The sequence below is a fragment of the Macaca nemestrina genome, chromosome 5 (assembly GCF_043159975.1).
Source record: "Macaca nemestrina isolate mMacNem1 chromosome 5, mMacNem.hap1, whole genome shotgun sequence".
Classification (NCBI taxonomy): Eukaryota; Metazoa; Chordata; class Mammalia; order Primates; family Cercopithecidae; genus Macaca; species Macaca nemestrina.
This window is the reverse complement of record NC_092129.1, coordinates 146,286,052-146,309,625: the sequence shown is the minus strand read 5'-3', so window position 1 is coordinate 146,309,625 and position 23,574 is coordinate 146,286,052. Positions and strand designations below refer to the sequence as shown.

The 23,574-nt window shown below is 43.6% G+C and overlaps 2 protein-coding genes and 1 pseudogene across 8 annotated transcripts in view; 2 read left to right on the top strand and 1 right to left on the bottom strand.

The window, feature by feature from the left end:
- LOC105474523 (potassium channel tetramerization domain containing 20) overlaps window positions 1–16,957 on the top strand; it is a 44,595-nt gene extending 27,638 nt beyond the window's left edge. For 2 of the 3 annotated variants that reach the window (XM_011729268.3, XM_071097142.1), the window contains exons 3-8: window positions 491–764; window positions 4,521–4,623; window positions 4,989–5,109; window positions 6,925–7,122; window positions 9,906–10,016; window positions 12,604–16,957. In XM_011729268.3, coding sequence (XP_011727570.1) covers window positions 491–764; window positions 4,521–4,623; window positions 4,989–5,109; window positions 6,925–7,122; window positions 9,906–10,016; window positions 12,604–12,896 — 1,100 coding nt within the window. In that variant the 3' untranslated portion in view covers window positions 12,897–16,957. The remainder of the gene's footprint in view (window positions 1–490; window positions 765–4,520; window positions 4,624–4,988; window positions 5,110–6,924; window positions 7,123–9,905; window positions 10,017–12,603) is intronic. The other variant, XM_011729272.2, reaches the window with a different exon arrangement.
- The window catches only part of LOC105474524 (serine/threonine kinase 38), an 83,016-nt gene that overhangs the window by 7,497 nt on the left and 51,945 nt on the right, over window positions 1–23,574 (bottom strand). For 2 of the 5 annotated variants that reach the window (XM_011729276.3, XM_011729275.2), the window contains exons 13-14: window positions 22,881–22,975; window positions 20,038–22,072 (exon numbers count right to left, since the gene is read on the bottom strand). In XM_011729276.3, coding sequence (XP_011727578.1) covers window positions 21,942–22,072; window positions 22,881–22,975 — 226 coding nt within the window. In that variant the 3' untranslated portion in view covers window positions 20,038–21,941. Of the gene's footprint in view, window positions 1–20,037; window positions 22,976–23,574 lie in introns of those variants that run through there. The other 3 variants (XM_024790600.2, XM_011729274.2, XM_071097141.1) reach the window with 2 other exon arrangements.
- On the top strand, window positions 19,965–20,100 carry LOC112425323 (U2 spliceosomal RNA; annotated as a pseudogene).

Genomic DNA, 23,574 nt, shown 5'->3' with positions numbered 1-23,574 from the left:
AGAATTTGAAAATGAATAGTTTTGGCACATATTAATAGCAGGTTCCTTAAATAAAACACAGGAAATATAAAAGTATTATTTAGCAATAGAAGTGAAAACAAGTAAAAAGCGACTGCGTCTGAACCAACACCAGGGAAGGTACAGGGAATAACAGGGGAGACTCTTGGGCCTCCACATAAATTCTTCTCTACTGTTTTTCTTAACCATATACATCGTTTACTTTAGAAGATTTAAATAATGTTCAAGTGTGAGCATTCTGCCTTCTTCCCCTCCCTCCGCCAACCCTCACGTGTACATGGAGGAGATCCAATATGAATCTCTAGTTTGTTTGCTTGCTTTTTACTAGCTGTAGGCAAGAGGTTTTTTGCCTGTCAACACCTAAAATTTGGGGGTTTTTTTGTGTGTTTGCTTGTTGTTTTAAAGAAGATAGGGTTTTTCTCTCAAGGCTTTTGCTCTCAAGTTGTTTTGGTTTCTTTGTATGTTCTTTTAGACCTCTCGCTTGACTATGCCTCTCAGCCAGCAAATCTTCAGTTCCCTCACATAATGTCCCTTGCTGAAGACATCAAAGGTTCTTGCTTCCAAAGTGGGAATAAACGGAACCATGAACCTTTTATTGCTCCAGAAAGATTTGGAAACAGTAGTGTGGGCTTTGGCAGTAATTCCCATTCCCAAGCACCAGAGAAAGTGACGCTTCTTGTAGATGGCACACGTTTTGTTGTGAATCCACAGATTTTCACTGCTCATCCGGATACCATGCTGGGAAGGTAATTGATAATTTTCTTCCAGATTCCCTCTGCTCTCTATAAATAGAAATACCTGCTGTTTATCTTGCATTAGATATAACAATAAAAAGCATTGCATAGGCTGGGCGCGGTGGCTCATGCCTGTAATCTGAGCACTTTGGGAGGTCGAGGCAGGCAGATCACCTGAGGTCGGGAGTTGGAGACCAGCCTGGCCAACATGGTGAAACCCCATCTCTACTAAAAATACAAAAATTAGCTGGGTGTGGTGGCAGGTGCCTGTAATCCCAGCTGCTACTTGGGAGGCTGAGGCAGGAGAATCGCCTGAACCCCGGAAGGTGGAGGTTGCAGTGAGCCGAGACCGCACCATTGCACTCCAGCCTGGGCGACAGAGCAAGACTCCGTCTCAAAAAAAAAAAAAAAAAAGCATTGTATTTTTATTTTTCTGCCCTCATACATTTGTGAAGGGAGGGCAAGCTGGTAAAAGCCTAATGCATGTTGGTATTTCAGGGTGGGGAGAGTTCTTCATTTACAAAGCCAGTATAGTAAAATGAGCCCCACAAAAGAAAATAAAACCTATTTGGAAACGATGAAAAAATAACCTGCTAAATCTCATTCTCTGCTCCTCTACAAATTCACTCTAAGTAATGTTTTCAGAGTTTCATAGGTCAAAGATGCTGGGGGTAAGGTGAGACCTAAATCTTGCTCCCTTTTTTAAAAAAAAAAAAAAAAACAGTATTAGGCAAATGTTCTACATGGCCCAAGAACAAAGCCATTTTACTGAAAACCATTTCCCTGTCATCTATTGCAAGTTTTATGCTTGGCAACAGATGCTATGCTGTCATTTTCTAATGCTTCCATTACTATTCAAGTTTTTTGAAATGTAATCTTTAAGTGGAGTCTTTAAACCTAGTTGCTTTGTTGTTTGTTTCACGATTGCCCTCTTTATTCTTCATGGTCCATTCTCTGTGCTGCTTCATTCAGATTTACCCTCTTCTTAACCATCTCTGGCCCTCAGATTTTTAAGGTTAGAGTTTAGGAAATGGAAATAGCCTACTAAGAAGGAAAACTGTCCAGGAAGGAGTCTCAGAGCCTGGGCTAGGAGTTAAGAGATTGTCTTTTTGGCCAACCATAGACCTTAACCCAAGGAAGAGCAAATTGGGATAAGAGTAAAAATAGTAATAATAATGATATTATACATGTAGATTTGGCTTTTGATCATTTTCATCTACTTAGAAGTAGATTTTATTTTGTTTAGAGATCTAACCTCAGGACTTTGAATTAATTTAAACTGAGTCAGAAATTCGAATCGATCACACTAATTTATTGAATTCTAGGCTAAATAGAATCCAGCTATTCAAATATATGTGTATTTGAACATATAAATTCACAGTGAACTACTTTTTTTTTTTTTTGAGATGGAGTCTCGCTCTGTCACCGAGGCTGGAGGGCAGTGGTGCAATCTCGGCTCACTGCAACCTCCGCCTCCCGGGTTCAAGCAATTCTCCTGCCTCAGCCTCCCAAGTAGCTGGGATTACAGGTGTGTGCCACCACACCCGGCTAATTTTTGTATTTTCAGTAGAGACAGGGTTTCACCATGTTGGTCAGGCTGGTCTTGAACTGACCTCGTGATCCGCCCACCTCAGCCTCCCAGAATGCTGGGATTACAGGCATGAGCCACTGTGCCTGGCCACAGTGAACCACTTTTTAATTAGAGCTAAACCTGTCTACATATTTCTTAAACATCTGAATTAAGATAAAAGTAGAACATTAACACATTTTCCAGACTGGCCCTGTATTTTTTTATCAGGCTTGAATTCCTGTTCTCAGTTTGGATATTACCAGCATTCCCACCCCTTGAAAAAAGTGTTTCTCAGTGCAGGCTGGCTGTTTTAGGTATGTTGCCTCTGAAAGTAGTGATCAAGAGAAGAAAGGCAAATGTTTTCTGGGTAATATATTCTTGGGTGAAACTGGTTTTCTGAACCTTGGAATGGGTTGTCCCATGAAGAAGAGAGTCTGGTTCTTTATCTGTATGGTTCATTCAGCTGAATTGGCAAGGTCGTAAATTCTGTAAGTTATTTAGATTTGTTCTGTTCTGTGGCTACCTGTCCTGTGATTATATACAGTACTTCTGAGCCTAGCCAGTGAGCTTACAGATGTGGGCCACTAGTCACAAGGGGAGAAGCTGAGAGAAAGAGAATGGATTAATGCAGATCCATGCCATTACTAAATACTCTGAGCTGAAGTCCTACTGATGATAAATAGGGAGGATTATATTTACAATATGTTCACTATTTTTATTCAAAGCTCTCTGAGCTAGACTTCATTCAACCAGAGCATTCCAGAAAAACATCTGCATTCTTTGGAGGCTACTTTTATCAAGATGGATTTCTTATGTGTGGTACAGTTACTTGGGAAACATGTAAAATTGAATCATTTTCTTTTTTTTTTTTTTTTTGTTTTTGAGACAGAGTCTCGCTCTGTCACCCAGGCTGGAGTGCAGTGGCACAATCTCGGCTCACTGCAAGCTCTGTCTCCTGGGTTCACGCCATTCTCCTGCCTCAGCCTCCTGCACAGCTGGGACTACAGGCGCCCACCACCTCGCCTGGCTAATTTTTTGTATTTTTTTTTTTTAGTAGAGATGGGGTTTCACCATGCTAGCCAGGATGGTCTCAATCTCCTGACCTTGTGATCCACCTGCCTTGGCTCCCAAAGTGCTGGGATTACAGGCGTGAGCCACTGCGCCTGGCCGAAATGGAATCATTTTCAGACCTTTGAAAAGCAGCCAGTTCAGGCTGGAGGACAACAGTTGTGAACAGCTGAACAGCAACATTTCCCAGCAGTTTAAGGAAGGAAATGGCAGTAAGCCCCCATTTGATTGGGAAGTCAAATCTTAGGCTGGTTGAAGATAGCAGCTGCCCGCTCTATCCTTTGTGTTATCTAACCATTCCACAGCTCATACACAGAAGTGCAGCAGGAGTGGAAGTCATGGGGTCATTTAGACTGCAGGGGATCTGACAGAGGGAGGAAGGATAGGGAGAGGTGAATAAGAAAAGCTCTCCTTCCTGTACTCTCATGACTTCTGAGTTCATGCTAACAGCAAGCCTGTCTCTCTGAAATGCAGTAAACTGCTGATAAGCCTAATGCCTACCCTCTTCTACTTGATCTGAAAATCCCATCATTAGTTATTCTTTGTATTGAGTAAGGCCATTTTTTCCCCCAGAGCTCCACTATTAAGACATACCAGGAAAGCATTAACATAGCTGCATCTAACAGAAGATGAGATGTTGAAAAGTAAAGTTCAGAAATATTGATGAATGGCATATTAGATAGGTCAGTGTTGACAGACGAGGAGACAGGGATAAAAAGGAGCTTAGATGCTGTCTTCCTGAGCTGTCAGTATAGAAAAGCAGGTTCTTGGGCAGTGGGGAGGGCATGAAAGGCCACCATCTCAACACAGATATTTTCCAAGGGCCACCTCTGCAGTTGCTGTTTACTGCATTTACTGCCAAAGAAACTCACTACAGATGAACTTTGTGGACTTGATCCTTCCTTCTTCTTTGCACACAAATGCTTAAAGCAGTTGCCTTCTTTTCCTGTCTGAAGGGAGTTTCCTAAGACTTGAGTTGTCTTGTAGGCATTGGGTCCCAGTGCTATGTTTTTAATTTATACCATGAGAGAGTGGGATGGAGTCTTCCAGAATGAGGTGGAGAAAGGAGAAGTCTCATCTGTGAAGAATCATGCTGGAGAAGATAACATTATTGCCTGGGTATCTTTCAGGATGTTTGGACCAGGAAGAGAGTACAACTTCACTCGGCCCAATGAGAAGGGAGAGTATGAGATTGCTGAAGGCATCAGTGCAACTGTATTTCGCACAGTGCTGGTGTGTGGTAGCCTTTTTTGTTACATTCTCTTCCCCAGGGGCATGTGTGATCAATAGCCTTGAGAGTTCCATCAACTATGTTATTGACTTTAGGGTCTCTGGTTTCCAGTTGTTTCCTTTCTCCCTTTGTTTTCTGTTCCTGTAACTTTTAAGTCCTTGCTTGTTTGTGTGTGAGCTCTATCAGTTACCAAGTTCTGATTAAACAAGTCAAGATAGCCAGGAGCTGTTTTGCCATCTAATGAATCATCCAATTTGATGATAATTCCGGTAGCTCATTGCTTTAACAACCAGGAATGCATAGGGATGAAGAAGTAATTTTTCATCTTGTTCTTTGCCTACATTTTTTCTTCCTAATCTATTTACAGGACTATTACAAAACCGGTATCATCAATTGTCCTGATGGCATCTCTATCCCAGATCTTAGAGATACATGTGATTATCTCTGCATTAATTTTGATTTCAACACTATCCGATGTCAAGATCTGAGTAAGTACAGGAGCAGCTGCCAGCTGCACTTAACCAGCTGAACTCTGTGTTTTCTTGTAAGTCACTGATTTTTTTTGTTGTTGTTTTTGAGACAGAGTCTCGCTCTGTTGCCAAGGCTGGAGTGCAGTGGCGTGATCTCAGCTCACTGCAACCTCCACCTCCCGGGTTCAAGGGAATCTCCCTGCCTCAGCCTCCCGAGTAGCTGGGATTACACACGCCTGCCACCACGCCTGGCTAATTTTTGTATTTTTAGTAGAGTCAGGGTTTCGCCATGTTGGCCGGGCTGGTTTTGAACTCCTGACCTCAGGTGAGCTGCCCGCCTTGGCCTCCCAAAGTGCTGGGATTACAGGCGTGAGCCACCAAGCCCAGCTGACATTTTCTATTATTAAACAGAAGGAATTTCATGTGTAGGTTGAAAATCTTCTGCAGAGGCAGAGATGTGATACTGACTAACCCTTTTCCTCTCTTGGTTCAAAGCACTGTGAGAAACTGGAGCAGACAAAGGAAAACAGATAGTAGTTTCTAAATGGAGCTTGACCAGTGGGAGACCAAGCTGACAGCTTCCCTCTTGGGACTTTGGTGTCTCAACTCTAACAAACAAGGATACTGATTGTCCAACATGAGGAACAGTTCACTAATAAAGTCAAATAGCACAAATTGGCCAGGTTCTCCTGATCATTATATTGCCCCCTTTTTTTTTTTTAATTTGAGATGGGGTCTTGCTGCTATGTTGCTCAGGCTGGTCTCAAACTCCTGGCCTCAAGCAGTCCTCCCACCTCAGCTTCCTGAGTAGCTGGGACTACAGGTACATGCCACCACACCTGGCTATTATTATTGTTTTGTTTTGGAGACAGAGTCTCACTCTGTCACCCAGGCTGGAGTGCAGTGGCACAATCTCAGCTCACTGCAGCCTCCACCTCCTGGATTCAAGCAGTTCTTCTGCCAGAGCAGCTGGGATTACAGGTGCATGCCACCATGCCCAGCTAATTTTTGTATTTTTAGTAGAGATAGGGTTTACACCATGTTGGCCAGCCTGGTCTCGAACTCCTGACCTCAAATGATCTGCCACCTCGGCCTCCCAAAGTGCTGAGGTTACAGGCATGAGCCACTGCGCCCAGCCTATAATTATTAACTTAGTGTTTGCTAAGTGCTTTATAGATATGGACTTGCTTAAATCTTTAACAATCCTGAAAGATGGGTGATAACCTCATTTAAGAAATCAGCTTGTTCAGAGCTCTAGGCATTAAGGCTAGGATTAGAACTCAGATTGTCTGACTGCAAATTCCATGCTCTTATTACCTGGGCTTCCTGAAATTATTTAAATAACTATTCTTTGAATTTCATGATACATTTCCCTGCATGTTGCATGAAGTACATGTGATTTCTCTACTGAGTGTATTACACATTTAGAGTAAGTCCTTTGGTGTCACCAAAATTCAGATTATTCCTCTATTATGGTACTCTAACTCCATGAAATCAGGATCCAAACCATCTTCAGAAGAGGTACTACAAATGATGATTTCATCTCTTACAGAATGAACATTTATGGTCTGACCTTGTATGTCCAACAAAACCCCAGCTGATCAGAATGCTCAAGGATTACTAAACATGAGTAAATTGAAGAGTGGTAGAATAGGAGACATACCTTAACAAAGCTTAATTATCACCTTGGAGCTGGAAACAATCTCTTTGCCTTTAAATGTGCCACTTCTCTGAACCTCATCAATGATAACAGCCATTCCCTCATAGTCTTTTTCTCTCCAGTAATATGTGCATTTAGGCAGAAGCATGTTCACCCACATTTTCTCTCTGCAGGTGCTTTACTGCATGAACTGTCCAATGACGGTGCTCATAAGCAGTTTGATCACTACCTCGAAGAGCTGATCTTGCCTATCATGGTGGGCTGTGCCAAGAAAGGAGAGCGAGAGTGCCACATTGTTGTGCTGACGGATGAGGATTCTGTGGATTGGGATGAAGACCACCCTCCGCCAATGGGGGAGGAATATTCCCAAAGTAGGAGCTTCTGGCATGGTGTAGATGTTTTCAGCAAGAAACTCGCTACCTGGAGTAGCAGCTTGATCCTAGAACCACTGTGAATATCAGTGTTGAGCCTGTGATGAGCACACTCACCTGGATGACAAATCTCTAGTGATGCAGGGCTAGCCTTTATGCTGGGGAACACAGGGAATGTTGTTACACCATTCACTCTTTCTCTGGTGTCTCGTACTGTGTAAGATACTGAAGCAGCACATTAAATGATGGTGTCATTCTTCTCTTAATTCATTTTTAAATCCTTTTGAATTGGTAATCAGAATTCAAAAAACATAACAGGATATACACTAAAAAGTCTTACTCTCACTCCTGCCCCATCCAGTTTTGCTTCTCAATTTCTTTTACAGGCTTCCAAGTATATTCAATGTACATAGATAACCAATTACTTGTTTTCTCCTCCTTTTTCATGTACCATATTATACAGCTCTTCTGTGCCATGTGTTAACAAAAATCTTCGATATTATGGGCTGGGCATGGTGGCTCACGCCTGTAATCCCAGCACTTTGGGAGGCTGAGGCGGGAGAATCACGAGGTCAGGAGTTCGAGACCAGTCTGGCCAACATAATGAAAGCCTGTCTCTACTAAAAATACAAAAAATTAGCCAGGCATAGTGGTGTGTGCCTGTAGTCCCAGCTACTCAGGAGGCTGAGGCAGGAGAATCAGGTGAACCTGGAAGACAGAGGTTGCAGTGAGCCGAGATCGTGCCACTGCACTCCAGCCCAGGTGACAGCGTGAGACTCCGTCTCAAAAAAAAAAAAAAATCTTCGACATTCTTTTTCTGTGGCTCTATAGTATTCCCTTGTACAAATGTGCCATAATTGATTTAACCAGCCATTCCTGGACATTTAAACTATTGGCCAGGTGCAGTGGCTTATGCCTGTAATCCCAGCACTTTGGGAGGCCGAGGTGGGCGGATTGCTTGAGGTCAGGAGTTCACGACCACCCTTGCCAATATAGTGAAACCCCGTTTCTATTAAAAATACAAAAATTAGCTGGGCGTGGTGGCTCATGCCTGTAATCCCAGCTACTCAGGAGGCTGAGAGGCAGGAGAATCACTTGAACCCAGGAGGTGGACGTTGGATGTTGCAGTGAGCCGAGATCACATCACTGCACTAGAGCCTGAGTGACAGAGCGAGACTCCATCTCAAAAAATATATATATATATATATATATATATATACCTTTATAATTTTGATAGATGTTGCCAAATTATGCTCCATAAAATTTGTACCAATTTACACTCACAAAACAATACATGACAGGTTTGTTTCCCACCCCCTCACCAAAACAGTGGCTTTTTTTTTTTTTTTTGAGACAGAGTCCTGCCTCCTGGGTTCAAGTGATTCTTATGCCTCAGCCTCCCAAGTAGCTGGGACTACAGGTGTGTGCCACCACGCCTGGCTAATTTTTGTATTAGTAGTAGAAACAGGGTTTCACCATGTTGGCCAAGCTGGTCTCAAATTCCTGACCTCAAGTGATCCACCCACCTCAGCCTCTCAAGTGCTAGGATTGTAGGCGTGAGCCACCATGCCTGGCCAACAGTGGCTTTTGAAAAAAATTTTTTACAGATAGAATCTTGCTCTTTCACCCAGGCTGGAGTGCAGTGGTGCAACCATGGCTCACCGCAGCCTCAAACTCCTAGTCTCAAGTGATTCTCCCACCTCAGCCTCCAAGTAGCCTGGGCTGCAGGTGTGTGCCACCATGACTGGCTAATTTTGTGTGTGTGTGTGTAGAAATGGGGTCTATGTTGCCTTGCCTAGGCTAGTCTCAAACTCCTGGCCTCAAGCCATCTTCCCGTATCTGCCACCCAAAGTGTTGGGATTACAGGCGTGAGCCACTGTGCCTGGCCCCAAAACAGTGTTTTTAAGACTTTTATCTTTGCTACTTTCTTAATAGGTAAAAAACCGCAGAATCTCATGATTGGCATGAGTTTTAATTACATTTTTTATTTCATGAGTGAGGCTGAAATTTTTTTTTTTTTTTTTGAGATGGTATCTCCCTTCTCTTGGCCAGGCTGGAGTGCAATGGCATGATCTCGGCTCACTGCAACTTCCCGCCTCCTGGGTTCAATTGCTTCTCCAGCCTCAGCCTCCCAAGTAGCTGGGATTACAGACACCCACCACTATGCCTAATTTTTGTATTTTTAGTAGAGACGGGGTTTTACCATGTTGGCCAGGCTGGTCTCCAACTCCTGACTTCAACTGATCTGCCTGCCTCAGCCTCCCAAAGTGCTGGGATTACAGGTGTGAGCCACCACACCCAGCCAAAACCTTTTTAGTTTTCAAGAGCCATTGTAATTTCCTTTTTTGTTAATGGTGTTTGTGCCTTTTGCCACATTATGAAATCAGATTGTTAGTCCTTTTACTTAGTGATTTGTGAAAGTTCTATTTGTGGCGGCTCTTTCTAATTAAGGAAATTAGCCTTTTATGAGTTGCAAATATTTTCTCATTCGGTTGTCTTTTTAGCTTTGGTAAATGGTGGTTTAGGCTATGCAGAGATGTTATATTTCTATAATCATCAGCTTTTATGACTTCTAGGTTTAACGTTGTACCCAGAAAGTCCCCACCCTGAGACTATAAAAATTTCTCTTATGGTTTATGTATTATTTAACATTTAATCTTTGATCCATCTGGATTATTTGGGATTAGTGGTCAAGTATATCTTTCATTAGTTTGATTCTGTTAGCTTATCTCTTTCCTCTTAGGTCTTTACTCCATGGCTAACCCCTATTTTTTCTTTTACAGTTCTTTATAGCTCCAAGCTGTACAGATTCTTCAAATATATTGAGAATAGGGATGTTGCAAAAACTGTGTTAAAGGAACGGGGCCTGAAAAACATTCGCATTGGAATTGAAGGTAAAAAAAAAAAAAAAAAAAAAAAAAAAAAAAAATCCCAGTCAATATTCAGGTTGGGTCTATGGCCACAGCTTATGTCCTCAAAATTTAGCCTCCAGAGGGCCTAGAAAATAGGCATACATGAAAACCACATTCTTACTCAAGTTTGAAGGGTTCCTGTTTTTGTTTTTGTCATTTTTCTTTTCATTTTATCTCCAGTTGAAAATGGTTCAGAGCAGCCACAGAAACAAGTTCGAGTTTACTACTTCAGGATAAAGAGCAGTGAGGGCAAAGGACAGTGGTAGGGAGATACAGCAGGGTTTGTGGGCTCACCAGGTGAGAGCGTCGTTCTGCCACCAATCTTGGTGAAGATGTTTCTGGCATCTGGAAGGGTCCTTCTGAAAAAATAACTTGGGGACTCAAAATTTAAGATTATTCCAGCCGGGCGCAGTTTCTCATGCCTATAATCCCAGCACTTTGGGAGGCCAAGGCAGGTGGATCACTTGAGGTCAAGAGTTTGAGACCAGCCTGACCAACATGGAGAAACCCTGTCTCTACTAAAAATATAAAACTTGTATTTTTGTATGGTGGCACATGCCTGTAATCCCAGCTAAATCAGGAGGCTGAGGCAGGAGAATCACTTGAACCCGAGAGGCAAAGGTTGCAGGGAGCTGAGATCGTGCCATTGCACTCCAGCCTAGGCAACAAGAGTTAAACTTCGTCTAAAAAAAAAAAAAAAAAAAAAGATTATTCCATACTTTTGAGGAATGTCTGAATATATTAACAGAACTACTTTGAATGATCTTGAGCAGTGGCTCCCAGCCTGTGGTCCCCATGGAAGGCTCTCAAGAGACTGATTCCTGGAGAGTGCTAAAGTCATCTGGTCTCCCCTATGTGGATGTTTTTTGTTTTTGAGATGGAGTCTCACTCTGTCGCCCAGTTGGAGTGCAGTGGCACCATCTCGGCTCACTGCAAGCTCTGCCTCCTTGATTCACGCGATTCTTCTGCCTCAGCCTCCTGAGTAGCTGGGACTACAGGCACTCGCCACCACACCTGGCTAATTTTTTTGTATTTTTAGTAGAGATGGGGTTTCAACATGTTAGCCAGGATGGTCTCGATCTTCTGGTCTCGTGATCCGTCTACCTCGGCCTCCCAAAGTGCTGGGATTACAAGTGTGAACCACCGTGCCTGACCTCCTACGTGGATCTTTGTTTGACTCTTGTGCTTTGCTACTCTTGTGGCCTCATTTCTGCCCACAGAACCTGTCAAAGCTTCATTGTGTCTGACTTAAGTTGAATATAAAGTTGGAAGACTTTTTTTTTTTTTTTTTTTTTTTTTTTTTAAAGAGACACACTGGAGTACTTCTGCTCACACTGGAGTACAGTGACACAATCATGGCTTACTGCATTCTTGCCTTCCTGGGCTCAACTGGTCCTCCTGCCTCAGCCTGCCGTGTAGCAGAGACCACAGGCACGCACCACTGTGCTCCATTATTATTTTTTTTAACCTTTTTTCTAAGAGATGAGATCTCCCTCTGACCTAGACTGGTTCTGAACTCCTGGACTCAAGTGATCCTCCTGCCTTGCCCTCCCAAAGTGCTAGAATTACAGGTGTGAGCCACAGTGCCCAGCCTTGGAAGACTTTTTTTTTTTTTTTTTTTTGAGACGGAGTCTCGCTTTGTCTCCCGAGCTGGAGTGCAGTGGCCAGATCTCAGCTCACTGCAAGCTCCGCCTCCCGGGTTCACGCCATTCTCCTGCCTTAGCCTCCCGAGTAGCTGGGACTACAGGCACCCGCCACCTCGCCCGGCTAGTTTTTTGTATTTTTTAGTAGAGACGGGGTTTCACCATGTTCGCCAGGATGGTCTCGATCTCCTGACCTCGTGATCCGCCCGTCTCGGCCTCCCAAAGTGCTGGGATTACAGGCTTGAGCCACTGCGCCCGGCCGGAAGACATTTTTGAGATTATTAAATCTCCTCCTACTCGGTCTTTCCCTTGTCTGTTGGGTGCATTTCCCAGAACCACCCATCAAACTGTTTTACCATTAGAACATTATGCCATACATATTTAATACATAACGGCCTCCCTCTCCTGCGTGCCTTCTAGTTAATAGCCTCTGAAGCTACTTTGACTATTTTTCCCATTTCCATGTGACAGACTTTCACATATTTTAGGCAGCATCTTTGTTTTTTCTTTAGGCTAAACATTCCACATTTCCTTAACTATTTCTCATACAGTATGCCCTCTAAGCAACAGAATTAAGAGGACTAGGGTAGCCATGCCTTGGCAGGATTTTTGTTCTATGGTATTGTTGCCAGCAACAACAGGCTCCTGAACTAGTTAGAGGCTTCTCTCCTTTCCATTAGAAGGGATAGAATTCTTGTTACTTCTCAGATTAGTTCCTTCTAGGGACAAGACCTACTATCTGACTAAAAGGAAGTGAACATGTAAGTGACTGGGGCTGGGAGAGCATGGGGCAGGGACTGGTCACTTCCCACATATTTTCTGTGCTGTGATTTTGGGAGAAAACTGATGTGGTTACAAAGGAGAAAGTATGGACAGCAGAGTGAGCACAATGTGTTAGTCATGAGAATGGCCTTTTTCCGTTGCAGGTTACCCTACCTGTAAAGAAAAAATTAAGAGAAGGCCTGGTGGCCGGTCTGAAGTCATCTATAATTACGTACAACGCCCCTTCATCCAGATGTCATGGGAAAAGGAAGAAGGGAAGAGTCGCCATGTGGATTTCCAGTGTGTTCGAAGCAAATCCCTCACGAATCTGGTAGCTGCTGGAGATGATGTCTTGGAGGACCATGAAATATTAATGCATCACCCACCCCAAGTGGATGAACTTGACCGGCTAAATGCCCCACTTTCTCAGATGGCTTCTAACGACTTTCAGGATTAGGGCCAGCTGTGGGTCTACCCCTTGTGGGAGCCCATCTCACCTAAGATGCCTGCAGCCAGCCCTCCCTCATGATTTGTCTCACCCTGAGTAGGAATCATGCTTCTCCCCTATCCTTTTCCTTTCTCCCATAATTAACATGTGTCCTTTCCAGTAAGTCTGTGCCTCTGGCAGGGGATGAAGAAGTACTCAAATTAGCTACCATCTTTGCAGCATCCCTGATAACTTGAAAAATTTGGGTCTGGTGCTGTTCACTGAGTCTTTGTGTAACGGCAAAAGCAGGAAAGGAAGTCAAGACTGTTGCCTTGTGTTTAGCAAAGCAGTCCTTATCCTTTATACTCTCTTCTTGGGTTTTTTGTTTTGTTTTATACCAGGCAAATTGCTTAGTAGCAAAGGGACCAAACTTAAAAGGTGACAATCTCTAACTTTTAAAAACAGGCACCAATCGGATGCTCATTAGAGGTTAATGAAGATGCCATTCTTGGTGGCCTCTGCACCCAAATTGCATCTGGAAAGAACTAGGGTCTCGTTCAGAATGTCCAAAAGGAAATTCCTAAGAGGTTAAATTCAGATTTGCTTCTCATTAACGCAGCAAACAATTCAAAACCACAGATTCTTTGGCAGGAAGGATAATGGAATAATAATGTTGATGAGGCCGGGCGCGGTGGCTCAAGCCTGTAATCCCAGCACTTTGGGAGGCCGAGGCGGGTGGATCACGAGGTCAGGAGATCGAGACTATCCTGGCTAACATGGTGAAATCCCGTCTCTACTAAAAATACAAAAAACTAGCCGGGCGTGGTGGCGGGCGCCTGTAGTCTCAGCTACTTGGGAGGCTGAGGCGGGAGAATGGCGTGAACCCAGGAGGCGGAGCTTACAGTGAGCCGAGATCACGCCACTGCACTCCAGCCTGGGAGACACAGCGAGACTCCGTCTCAAAAAAAAAAAAAAAAAATAATAATAATAATAATAATAATAATGTTGATGAGACCTTTTTAGCTTCAAGGTTTTGGAGTCTAAAAACAAATGGATGATTCATTTGGAATGAAACTCACAAGTAGAAGAACCTCCAAATCAGGCCAATTGGGTTATCCTGGCTTGGAATCTGGTGTGAAACCATAGGTCTTAACACTCTGGAGCAGCACATTGCTGTGGATGTGGCTAGGAGACCTTAGATATGGCTTAAAGGCTTTTAAGATGAGGACAGAAATTGCTCACAATTGCTCACTTTCTCAACAGAAAGACTTGTAAGAGTGCCAGCACGGGGTGTATGCAGTGAAGCTGGGTGGGAAGCATCATCTGCACAGTCACTGTCCTAGCAGGATTTTTCTCTTATCTTTTCATACCATGGGATTTTTGGATATCAGTGTATTTTGGTTCTTGAAATAGCCTAATAGCTGCTCACACATTGGGTAAGAAAATTATACCAATGTCATCCCTAAAGGAAGGGTGAGTTGAATGGAAATTAAGCCCAGTCATTTTATTTGATCTATCAGCTCTATTATCAGTGCATGATCACCCAGATCACCCTTCTCAGCCCCCACAGTGCTGAACCATCTTCCTTCCTCTTCTCCATGGCTATTAATAGTACCGCTAAATTTAGAGTCCAGAGCCAGATAAAAGTATTTTGGGATTATCTCCCAGTTTGTGGTAGAAGCTGACTGGAATACAGGTTGAGTATCTCTTATCCAAAATGCTTGGGACCAGAAAGGTTTCAGGTTTCACATTTTGGAATACCTAACAGTTAAGTACCCGAAATCTGAAAGGCTTTTGAACATCATGTCAGCACTCAAAAAAAAAAAAAAGACTTTGGAGCACTTCAGATTTTGGATTTTTGGATTTGGGATGCTCATCCTGTGTAGGAGAGGCTACTCAATTCCATGTAATGACCTAGTCATAATCATCCAAAGTTAAAAGCCGGGTAGATTTGAAAGCTCTTTCCAGGGCTGAAGAAGTGTTCTTATGTTCTCTACGTATGACTGGCATCACTGTGGAAATTAATACTCTGTTCTTCACTAGGATGTAGTAAGTGGTTAAATTGAGCTATTCCCCACCAGATGACGATTGGCATCCATTTGCAAGGCCAATGGCCTGGATTAAGGGTTAGGATTATTTGTAGCTAGAAGGTAATTTTACTTCTGTGAAACTAATTGGCTCATATTTGAGGTCAGGTTTGGCCTTGACCTTACCAGTACATTTATACCCACTACCAGTTGACTAGCCCAGATAATTGTTAAATGGTGCTTCCTTTCTGCTTCTCAGTAGACTTCCATGCCATTACAAAGGAAATTTGAATTACCTAGTGTTTGTATATTCCATAATAAGTATGTATAACTTCTGTTTCACAGCTTAGGTATTGTTAACATTTAAGTGTAAACATGCCACAACTAACACTTAAAAATGAAAACTAGTTCTTGCTTAGGGAAAATACCAGGTATGAAGTATGGCATATACTTGACACTGTTCTGTGTAACCCTTTACTTTGCTCAGGCTTTCCAGATTGAGGTCTTTTTTCCCCCAAGTTAGGTTAACATGCATTTAACCCCAACCTGTGGGGTTTCAGTAAGCTGGAAATCTTTGATGGTAGGCTTTCTAGTGTCACGTGGTGGTGGTGACTGAAGGAAAAGCTGGGATCACAGGTTCCTTCTGGTGGAGAGGAAGATTTATGTCTATGCCCCACCCATCACCCTCCACCTGGAGCTCACCCAAGCCTGCTCCATTCCCAGGGGCAGGCCATTCTGCAAAAGCAGGACCTCTCAGTCCTCACAGAAACAAGGGCTGGATTGAAGTCACCCCCTTCATAGTTGGTTACTGGCCAGATGGGTAAGAGGCATTTGTAATCGTAAAAAGGTGGAACTTGGGTTTGGTGTTTTCTTCTAAGTGCCTAAATAAGCAAGCCAGGCTGTTGACAGAGAAACATTTTCATAAGAAAATGGTTTTAGCCAGAGTAATTGGCAAGCCGAGATTAACCCGAATCTGAAGTTTAGAATCTTGAGTTTGCATCTGCATCATACCATGCTGTTTCGATGAGGAAACATTTGCCACTGAGGAGTTGGAGGGCGGGCAAGATGACAGTGTTAAAGTGAGTCAGATCATTTAATGGTTTCCCCTAGGCCCTGGAAAGGCTTATAATGTATTGTTAACATTTAAGTGTTCTGAAGTTAAAAAGCAAGGGTTTTTGGCCAGGCATGGTGGCTCACGCCTGTAATCCCAGCACTTTGGGAGGCCAAGGCCGGCAAATCACCTAAGGTCAGGAGTTTGAGACCAGCCTGGCCAACACAGTGAAACCCCGTGTCTACTAAAAATACAAAAACAGCTGGGTGTGGTGGCGAGCGCCTGTAGTCCCAGCTACTTGGGAGGCTGAGGCAGGAGAATTGCTTGAACCTGGGAGGTGGAGGTTGCAGCGAGCCAAGATCGTGCCACTGCACTCCAGCCTGGGCAACAGAGCAAGACTCTGTCTCAAAAAAGAAAGAAAGAAAAAAAAGGTTTTGGCTGGGTGCAGTGGCTCATGCCGGTAATCCCAGCACTTTGGGAGGCCAAGGTGGGAGGATCACTTGAGGTCAGGAGTTTGAGACTGGCCTGGGCAACATAAAAAATAAAAAAATAGCCAGGCATGGACATGGTAGTGCATACCTGTAGTCCCAGCTACTCAAGAGGCTGAGGCAGGATGACTCTTGAGCTCAGGAGGATGAGGCTGCAGTGAGATATGATGACGCCACTGCACTCCAGCCTGGATGGCAGAGCAAGACCCTGTCTCAACATTTTAAGTCAAAGGTTTGTAGTAATGTATTCATTGCCACTTCTTGCCATCACTTTGCAATTGTTGAAATGGGTATACTGAGCTCAGAAAGCAAATCTGATGCCTTCATGGGAGACGGAGCCATATTTGTGTTCTGGGTGGGATCACTAGTGCAGGAGAACATTACATTTTCTTCTGAAGGCAAAATGCTTGTAGGTTTTGCCTCTTTACTTTGTATTTACTTTTAAAATTGCACTTGTTCACCTACCAGTGTTTACGAAATCCTGTATTTGGGATGCTTTTTCTATAATAAAATATTATCATTTGAGTGTCTGTTTTTTTTTTAGCAGAAAGTAAAATTAGAAATAAAGATTTGGGCTGGGCGCGGTGGCTCATGCCTGTAATCCCAGCACTTTGGGAGGCCAGACGGGTGGATCACTTGAGGTCAGGAGTTCGAGACCAGCCTGGCCAAGGTGGCAAAACCCTCTCTCTCCTAAAAATACAAAAATTAGCCAGGCGTAGTGGCACGTGCCTGTAGTCCCAAGTACTGGGGAGGCTGAGGCAGAAGAATCACTTGAACCTGTGAGGTGGAGGCTGCAGTGGGCCGAGATTGTGCCACTGCACTCCAGCCTGGGTGACAGAGTGAGACTCCGTCTTAAAAAAAACAAAAAAAATAGGTGGGTCTTTGAGGACTTCCTTGCCAAGGTGGTAGTTGAAGCCACAGTATGGAGATCACCAAGAGATCACACGACTGAAGAGGGCAAAGGCACCAGCACCAACATTTAAGTGTTGTGGAACTAGTAAGGAAGTCAGGGAGATGGAAGGAGAGTTTGTTTGTTTTAAAGGTTAACAGTATGAATGCAGCAGATCAAGATGAGGACTGAAGGGAACCCAATGGATATGGCAGAACACCAGTGACTAGAGGAGTGATAACAAATACAAGCATGTTTTACACAGCAGATAATTAATACTAACATTTCACACATGGGGCAGAGACCAGACGAGCATGGATTAAAGTGGGGAAGTGAGAAACAAAAGTGACTGCAGAGTGTTCCTTATGCTCTTCACAAAAGTAATACCTATTCATAGATCCATGCCTCCACCACAACAGGAGCGTAACGACCAGCCTACAAAACCCTGGACTGCTTACTTGTTTTCCTTCTGCCAAATCACTGCTGCCTAAATAAAAACATCTCTGGGATGTTTCACTAAGCTACTCATAACTCTGGGTTGGCTTGTCATCACAGTCACATCAACACTAATGCAAATAAGGTGATGCTACATTCCATTAAGCCACTTGGTAGGAATTCTTTCAAACTGATCTGCAATTCGGAACCACAGTGAGCTCCCTGTTGCCTCACCAGACTGCCTGGAACTGAGCTCTGTGAGTCACAGACGCTTGAATGTTGCTTGGGCAAGGTGTCTTATCTCTGAAAATGTGCGTGAAAAAGCATCACGGAGGCCGTTTTTGTCAGTGTCGGCTTTGATGGATCATTCCAGAGAAATATGCTCTGTAGGAAATGAAAATATCATTCACTGAATCCTTCTGAATTCAATTAAAAACACCACTTGGGTTACACAGAAGCCAAGGAGAACCAGGACAAGGCGATCTAAAAAAGTGCTTTCCAAGGAAGTAAGTCTGACAAAGAGCATTACCCACTGATGGCAGAGGGGGACTCCTATTAGGCCGTATAGATGAGTTTTCAAATTGGCAATCTGTTTTGCAGAATCTGAGTATTAATCCTGAAGCAACTCATGTGAATCTTACTTCTGACCTTTTGTTTTTTTTGAGACAGTCTCACTCTGTCACCCAGGCTGGAGTGCAATGATGGCACGATCTCAGCTCATTGCAACCTCCACCTCCCAGGCTCAAGTGATTCTCCCACCTTAGACTCCTGAGCAGCTGGGACCACAGACACGTGCCACCACACTAATTTTTTGTATTTTTGGTAGAGGCAGGGTTTCGCCATGTTGCCCAGGTTGGTCTTGAACTAGGCTCAAGCGATCCACTCACTTCAGCCTCCCAAAGTGCTGGGATTAAAGCGTGAGCCGTCATACCCAGCCCTTTGAAAGTAATTCTAAGAGCAACAATGGATCAAGCTGGTAACCACCCATCAACACTCAGAAAAGCAGCCAGGGTAATTGAGATGCAGGGGAGGGGAGTATGAAATAAATGCCAATCAACCAAGCCAACTAAAAAGAAGAACAGGTACTGAAGAAAATGGTGATGCACTCCTGAACTGGGAGACCGAATGATATGATTTTGGTTTCATTTTAGTATGCAATAGTTACATATTATTTTCTCACTCCCCCAATGAGAGTAGGAAACGATTTCTGTGAACAGGATCAACACTGAGCCAGTGTTGCCCAACATGTTTCTTAGGATTCATAAGCCTTAGAAAGACATTACCCATTTTGGCTGCATTTAGCTTTCTCTGCCTGCAGTTTCTACTCTTAGTTGGTCTTTGCCCCTCCCTTCTTGACTCCTTGAGGTGCTTTTCCCTACCCAGAAAGGGGCTAATAAGTGGGGCATATGGGACTCCTTCAGTACACAACATCTCAGAGACAGAACCCTGCTCTGATGGACACAGTGCTGAACAATTCCTTTTTTTTCTTTTTGAGATGGAGTCCCGCTCTGTCGCCCAGGCTGGAGTGCAATGACACGATCTCAGCTCACTGCAACCTCTGCCTCCTGGGTTCAAGCGATTCTCCTGCCTCAGCCTCCTGAGTAGCTGAGACTACAGGCTCGTGCCACCATGCCCAGCTAATTTTTGTATTTTTAGTAGAGCCGGGATTTCACTGTGTTAGCCAGGATGGTCTCGGTTTTCTGACCTTGTGATCCCCCTGCCTCGGCCTCCCAAAGTCCTAGGATTACAGGTATGAGCCACTGCACCTGGCCAACATTTCCATCTTATGAGCTCATGAGATTCCTGGTTGACTCCAGGCTGGGAAAAAATGGGGCTAGGCTGTAAAGGGCTGTACAAAAGGTCCACCAGATGACAGCACTTTTGTCAGGATATGCCCTTGGCCTTACTGTGAGGGGAGGGCCCACTGCCCTGCAACACTGAGATGGGTGGAAGCAGCACATGCAGTCGGGGCAAGAGAAGTCTCTTCATATGCACAGTGATTCAGGAGACTAGCTCCCTAAGAACAAAAGTCAGTCCCAGCTTCCCTGAGATGGAGAAGCACTTTGCATGAAGATGGTGATACAGTTTTGAAATTAACACTTGAAATTAGGCGTTCTAATGGTTTGTGGACAAAGGGGTTAGTTAAAAGCAGCCACCAGCACTCTGCCTCTAAGTTATATGCCACTATTTGCTTTAAATCACATCACAATCCCTTCTTGGCCTTTTTGCTAAGATCAAATGCAGTATCTGTTCTTATCAGTTTAATAAATCACATCACATATTTCCACTACTGTTTTCACACAGTTTATTCATAAGTTTAAAAGTTAAAATGTGGGCATTTTCCCCTAAAACAAATCATCCCCTGCCACTCCCCCACACAAAGACTCTCCCAACACTGCAGTTACTTCTCTTTACCCAGGCTTACCAAACATTCTTGCAAAACACACAGGAGTCAACACCCCAAATATTTGGTAATACAAAGAGACTACAAAGTTACACAAAAGAATCTCATTTACTTCCTTTTCACTAGCAGGCTATGAATGAAAGACTGAGAGGCAAACACATCACCTTCATCCAGAGTTGAGACTTCCCTAACCTTTTTTCTTCCTCTAAGAGGTTAAAACCCAAAGCAGTTTCACTGACAACCGTAACTCTGATATTCCATTTTTCTCTTCTGAATGGCTAAGCTAGGACATACTTTCCTTTCAAAACTGATCTTCACAACCTCATTACTGGCAGAAAGCAGGCTCCCAGCTGCAGCTCGGCCACAATGCTCTGCAGCAGGCAAAGTTCCCACACAGGTGCAAATGATGCTTTAAGAGTTATCAAAACGTTTTAAAAAATAATGCATTAATATGGAGCCTCCACATTTTTCTGACAAAATTCCTCTAAAGGTGGTGGCAGCTGTGAAACAGAAGGCACTTTGTGCTATACAATTCAGAGGGTCTCTCATGAGAGAACGACACAGCAGAGAGACCCAATCCGCCTAAGTTGCAGGCGACCCTTTAGGGTGGGGAAGAGTATCCCCCAGGAAGGCATCTGCAAAGGAAAAAATTGTAATCATGATTCCAAGGCAAAATGGCTACTTAAAGTTGAGAGAGAAGAAATACCAAGAGAGAAGACAAAACATGGTTGTGCCAAGGACTGAGGAGTGAACTTTACAAAGACTTGTCAGCTGGCTCTACTTCTATTGGGCTGGTTCCTTCACCATTTCCAAAGAGGTTCTGGAGACCTTGCAGGAACAGGAAAAGCACCTTAGCCAAGAGGGTTCCAGGCCTCCTGCCTAGGCCTGGGCTCTCCTTGTTAAGTTCCCAGGAATAAACTGAGTTCCCGTTGGCAGCACTTGCAGGTATTGCTGGTCCACAGCAACATCTGTCTTAGGGATTTTCTGGTACAGCCGTGAAGAGAAAGTGAGGGTTTTCCACATAATCCGGGATTCCTTGGCAATGCCCAAAGACTTTCTGGGCCTTCTAAGAGCAACAATGGATCAAGCTGGTAACCCCCATCAACACTCAGAAAAGCAGCATGGATATTTTAGATGGGGACAGGGAGGAGATAAATCAATGGATTGACAGTCTTTATCTTAGTACCATATAATAAAGTGCACCATGAATGGAGGCTATAAGCCACTTGCCTGAGGCTGAGGTATGGGTAGAAACTACCATCACCACCCTCAGGGTGGTGGATCATTTCCTTCAGCCAGAATCCTGGCTGCTGAGACTGTCTTTATTGCTTTATTTCCTTAGTACTATGGAACTTTCAGCTATAAAGGAAATACTTGGTGGGCTTGGCAGATAGCGTGTCACAAAATCACAGGAATTGGCTGATATTCGATGACTATACAAGACAATCTCAATAATGTTGGATGATGGCTGTTTTTCCCCTTCATTCTGATGAACTTAGGAAAACTCAAGTTGTTTTTAAAACACCTACCAAATTGGCTCATGATGCTTCGGAAGAAGCAGGATAGCTGTTTATGGCCGATGCAGTAGAAATGGTTGTCTTTGTTTACAGTTTTTCAGATGCATTATGGAAGAAATCCTCTTACTATCACATTTCAGGAGACTTTACTATGACATACTGGTGGGTTCCATCAACTTCTTGGAAGCTCTTCAAGAGTGTGGGAGGAAAAGCATGATGTTGCACAAAGAACTCTGTTCCATGTAGGATTCCATGGCAAGAGAATTATTTTGCTGCTTTCATGTAGGAAGGTATTGCCCCCCTTGCAGTCAGGCCCTCAAAGCGCTTGTACGTGTAATTGATGAAGACCCAGTCTTTGTTCTTGTAGTCAGTCTCAGGGTGATTACTTGTGGCCACTGGGAAAGAAACAGATGTGAGAGTTGATTCACTGCCTTACCTCCAAAGGACTACTCACGGTGCTGAAGACGGCACTCTGAAGAACATACCAGTTTCTATTTGGCAAAGCTTATTTTTCACTCTATGAATATTCTTTTTTGTTTGTTTGTTTGTTTTTGTTTTTGAGACAGAGTCTCGCTCTGTTGCCAGGCTGGAGTGCAGTGGCACGATCTCGGCTCACTGTAACTTCTGCCTCCTGGGTTCAAGCAATTCTCCTGCCTCAGCCTTTCGAGAAGCTGGTACTACAGGCATGCACCACCACACCCAGCTAATTTTTGTATTTTTAGTAGAGATGAGGTTTCAGCACGTTGGCCAGGATGGTCTCAATCTCTTGACCTTGTGATCTGCCCACCTCGGCCTCCCAAAGTGCTGGGATTTCAGGCGTGAGCCACCGTGCCTGGCCTCACGCTATGAATTTTCTACATTTTCTTGCTCATGTTCTTTAAATCTCGTATTTCTTCACAAATTTTTTAATGTTTTATTTTCCCATTCCTGTCATTTCAGATTACCTAACACTCAGTAAATAACAAAGGAACAGATTTTTGTAACTTACCCAGTTGAGCAGTCTAAACATGGGAGCTGATATTCATTTTCCATTCACCAAGGTTTCACCACTACCTAGCATTAGAACTGGAAAAGTACTTACAAAGAACGTGAAGAACTGAAGTTCCTCTCCATGTTCACTACCCTGACTTGTAAACATCATCCCAAAATTGGGGGTAAATAATGTGCTTATAAGGCAGCAGGAGACAATGCTGGTGGTGTTACCTGTTGGCTTAAGAATATCAGATTCTGGAAACTCATCGAAGTTTGAAGTATCATCAATGCTTTTGATTTCAATAGATATTGCAGCAGGTCTCTCTCTGCCAAGAATACACATGCCAAAAATTACTAAGTTAGTAATCATATGGATCATACCACTCAAGTCTTTCTCCAAAAAAGACCCCTGGTCTGACATGAGAAGACTCTTCACTAGCAGGCAGCATTTATTTTCTCTGAAAAACTTACAAAAACTGACCAACCAAGCCAACTGACTGTACCCAAACAAAGTAAATTATGATTAAAAAAAAAAAAACTCAATCATTCATAGCTAGAAAAAAGACAAGAATAACTAAAACCTGAAGTTAGTGCAACTCCCCCAATGGCCTGTCCTGTCTACTAAAAAGGGAAACTGAGCCTCTAAATGTCCCCTTGTGTAGGGCTCTGCCCTTCTTCTACTGGAGGTGCCAACGAGTAGGATAGCTAAAAAAGTGGCAAAGGTAAAAAATTACAAGCAGCACATCAGAACACAATTATAAATAAATGAAAACTTCTTCACCTTCTATTTAATAACCAATGACTGCTGAATGAGAAGGTCTGGACTACAGCAGGTGGTCTAGGCTCTCATGGCTATTGGCCATAGTCTACGACCCCCACCATAAAAATTTTCACTCTCCCCTTTCCCTCTCCACTTTCACCCCTC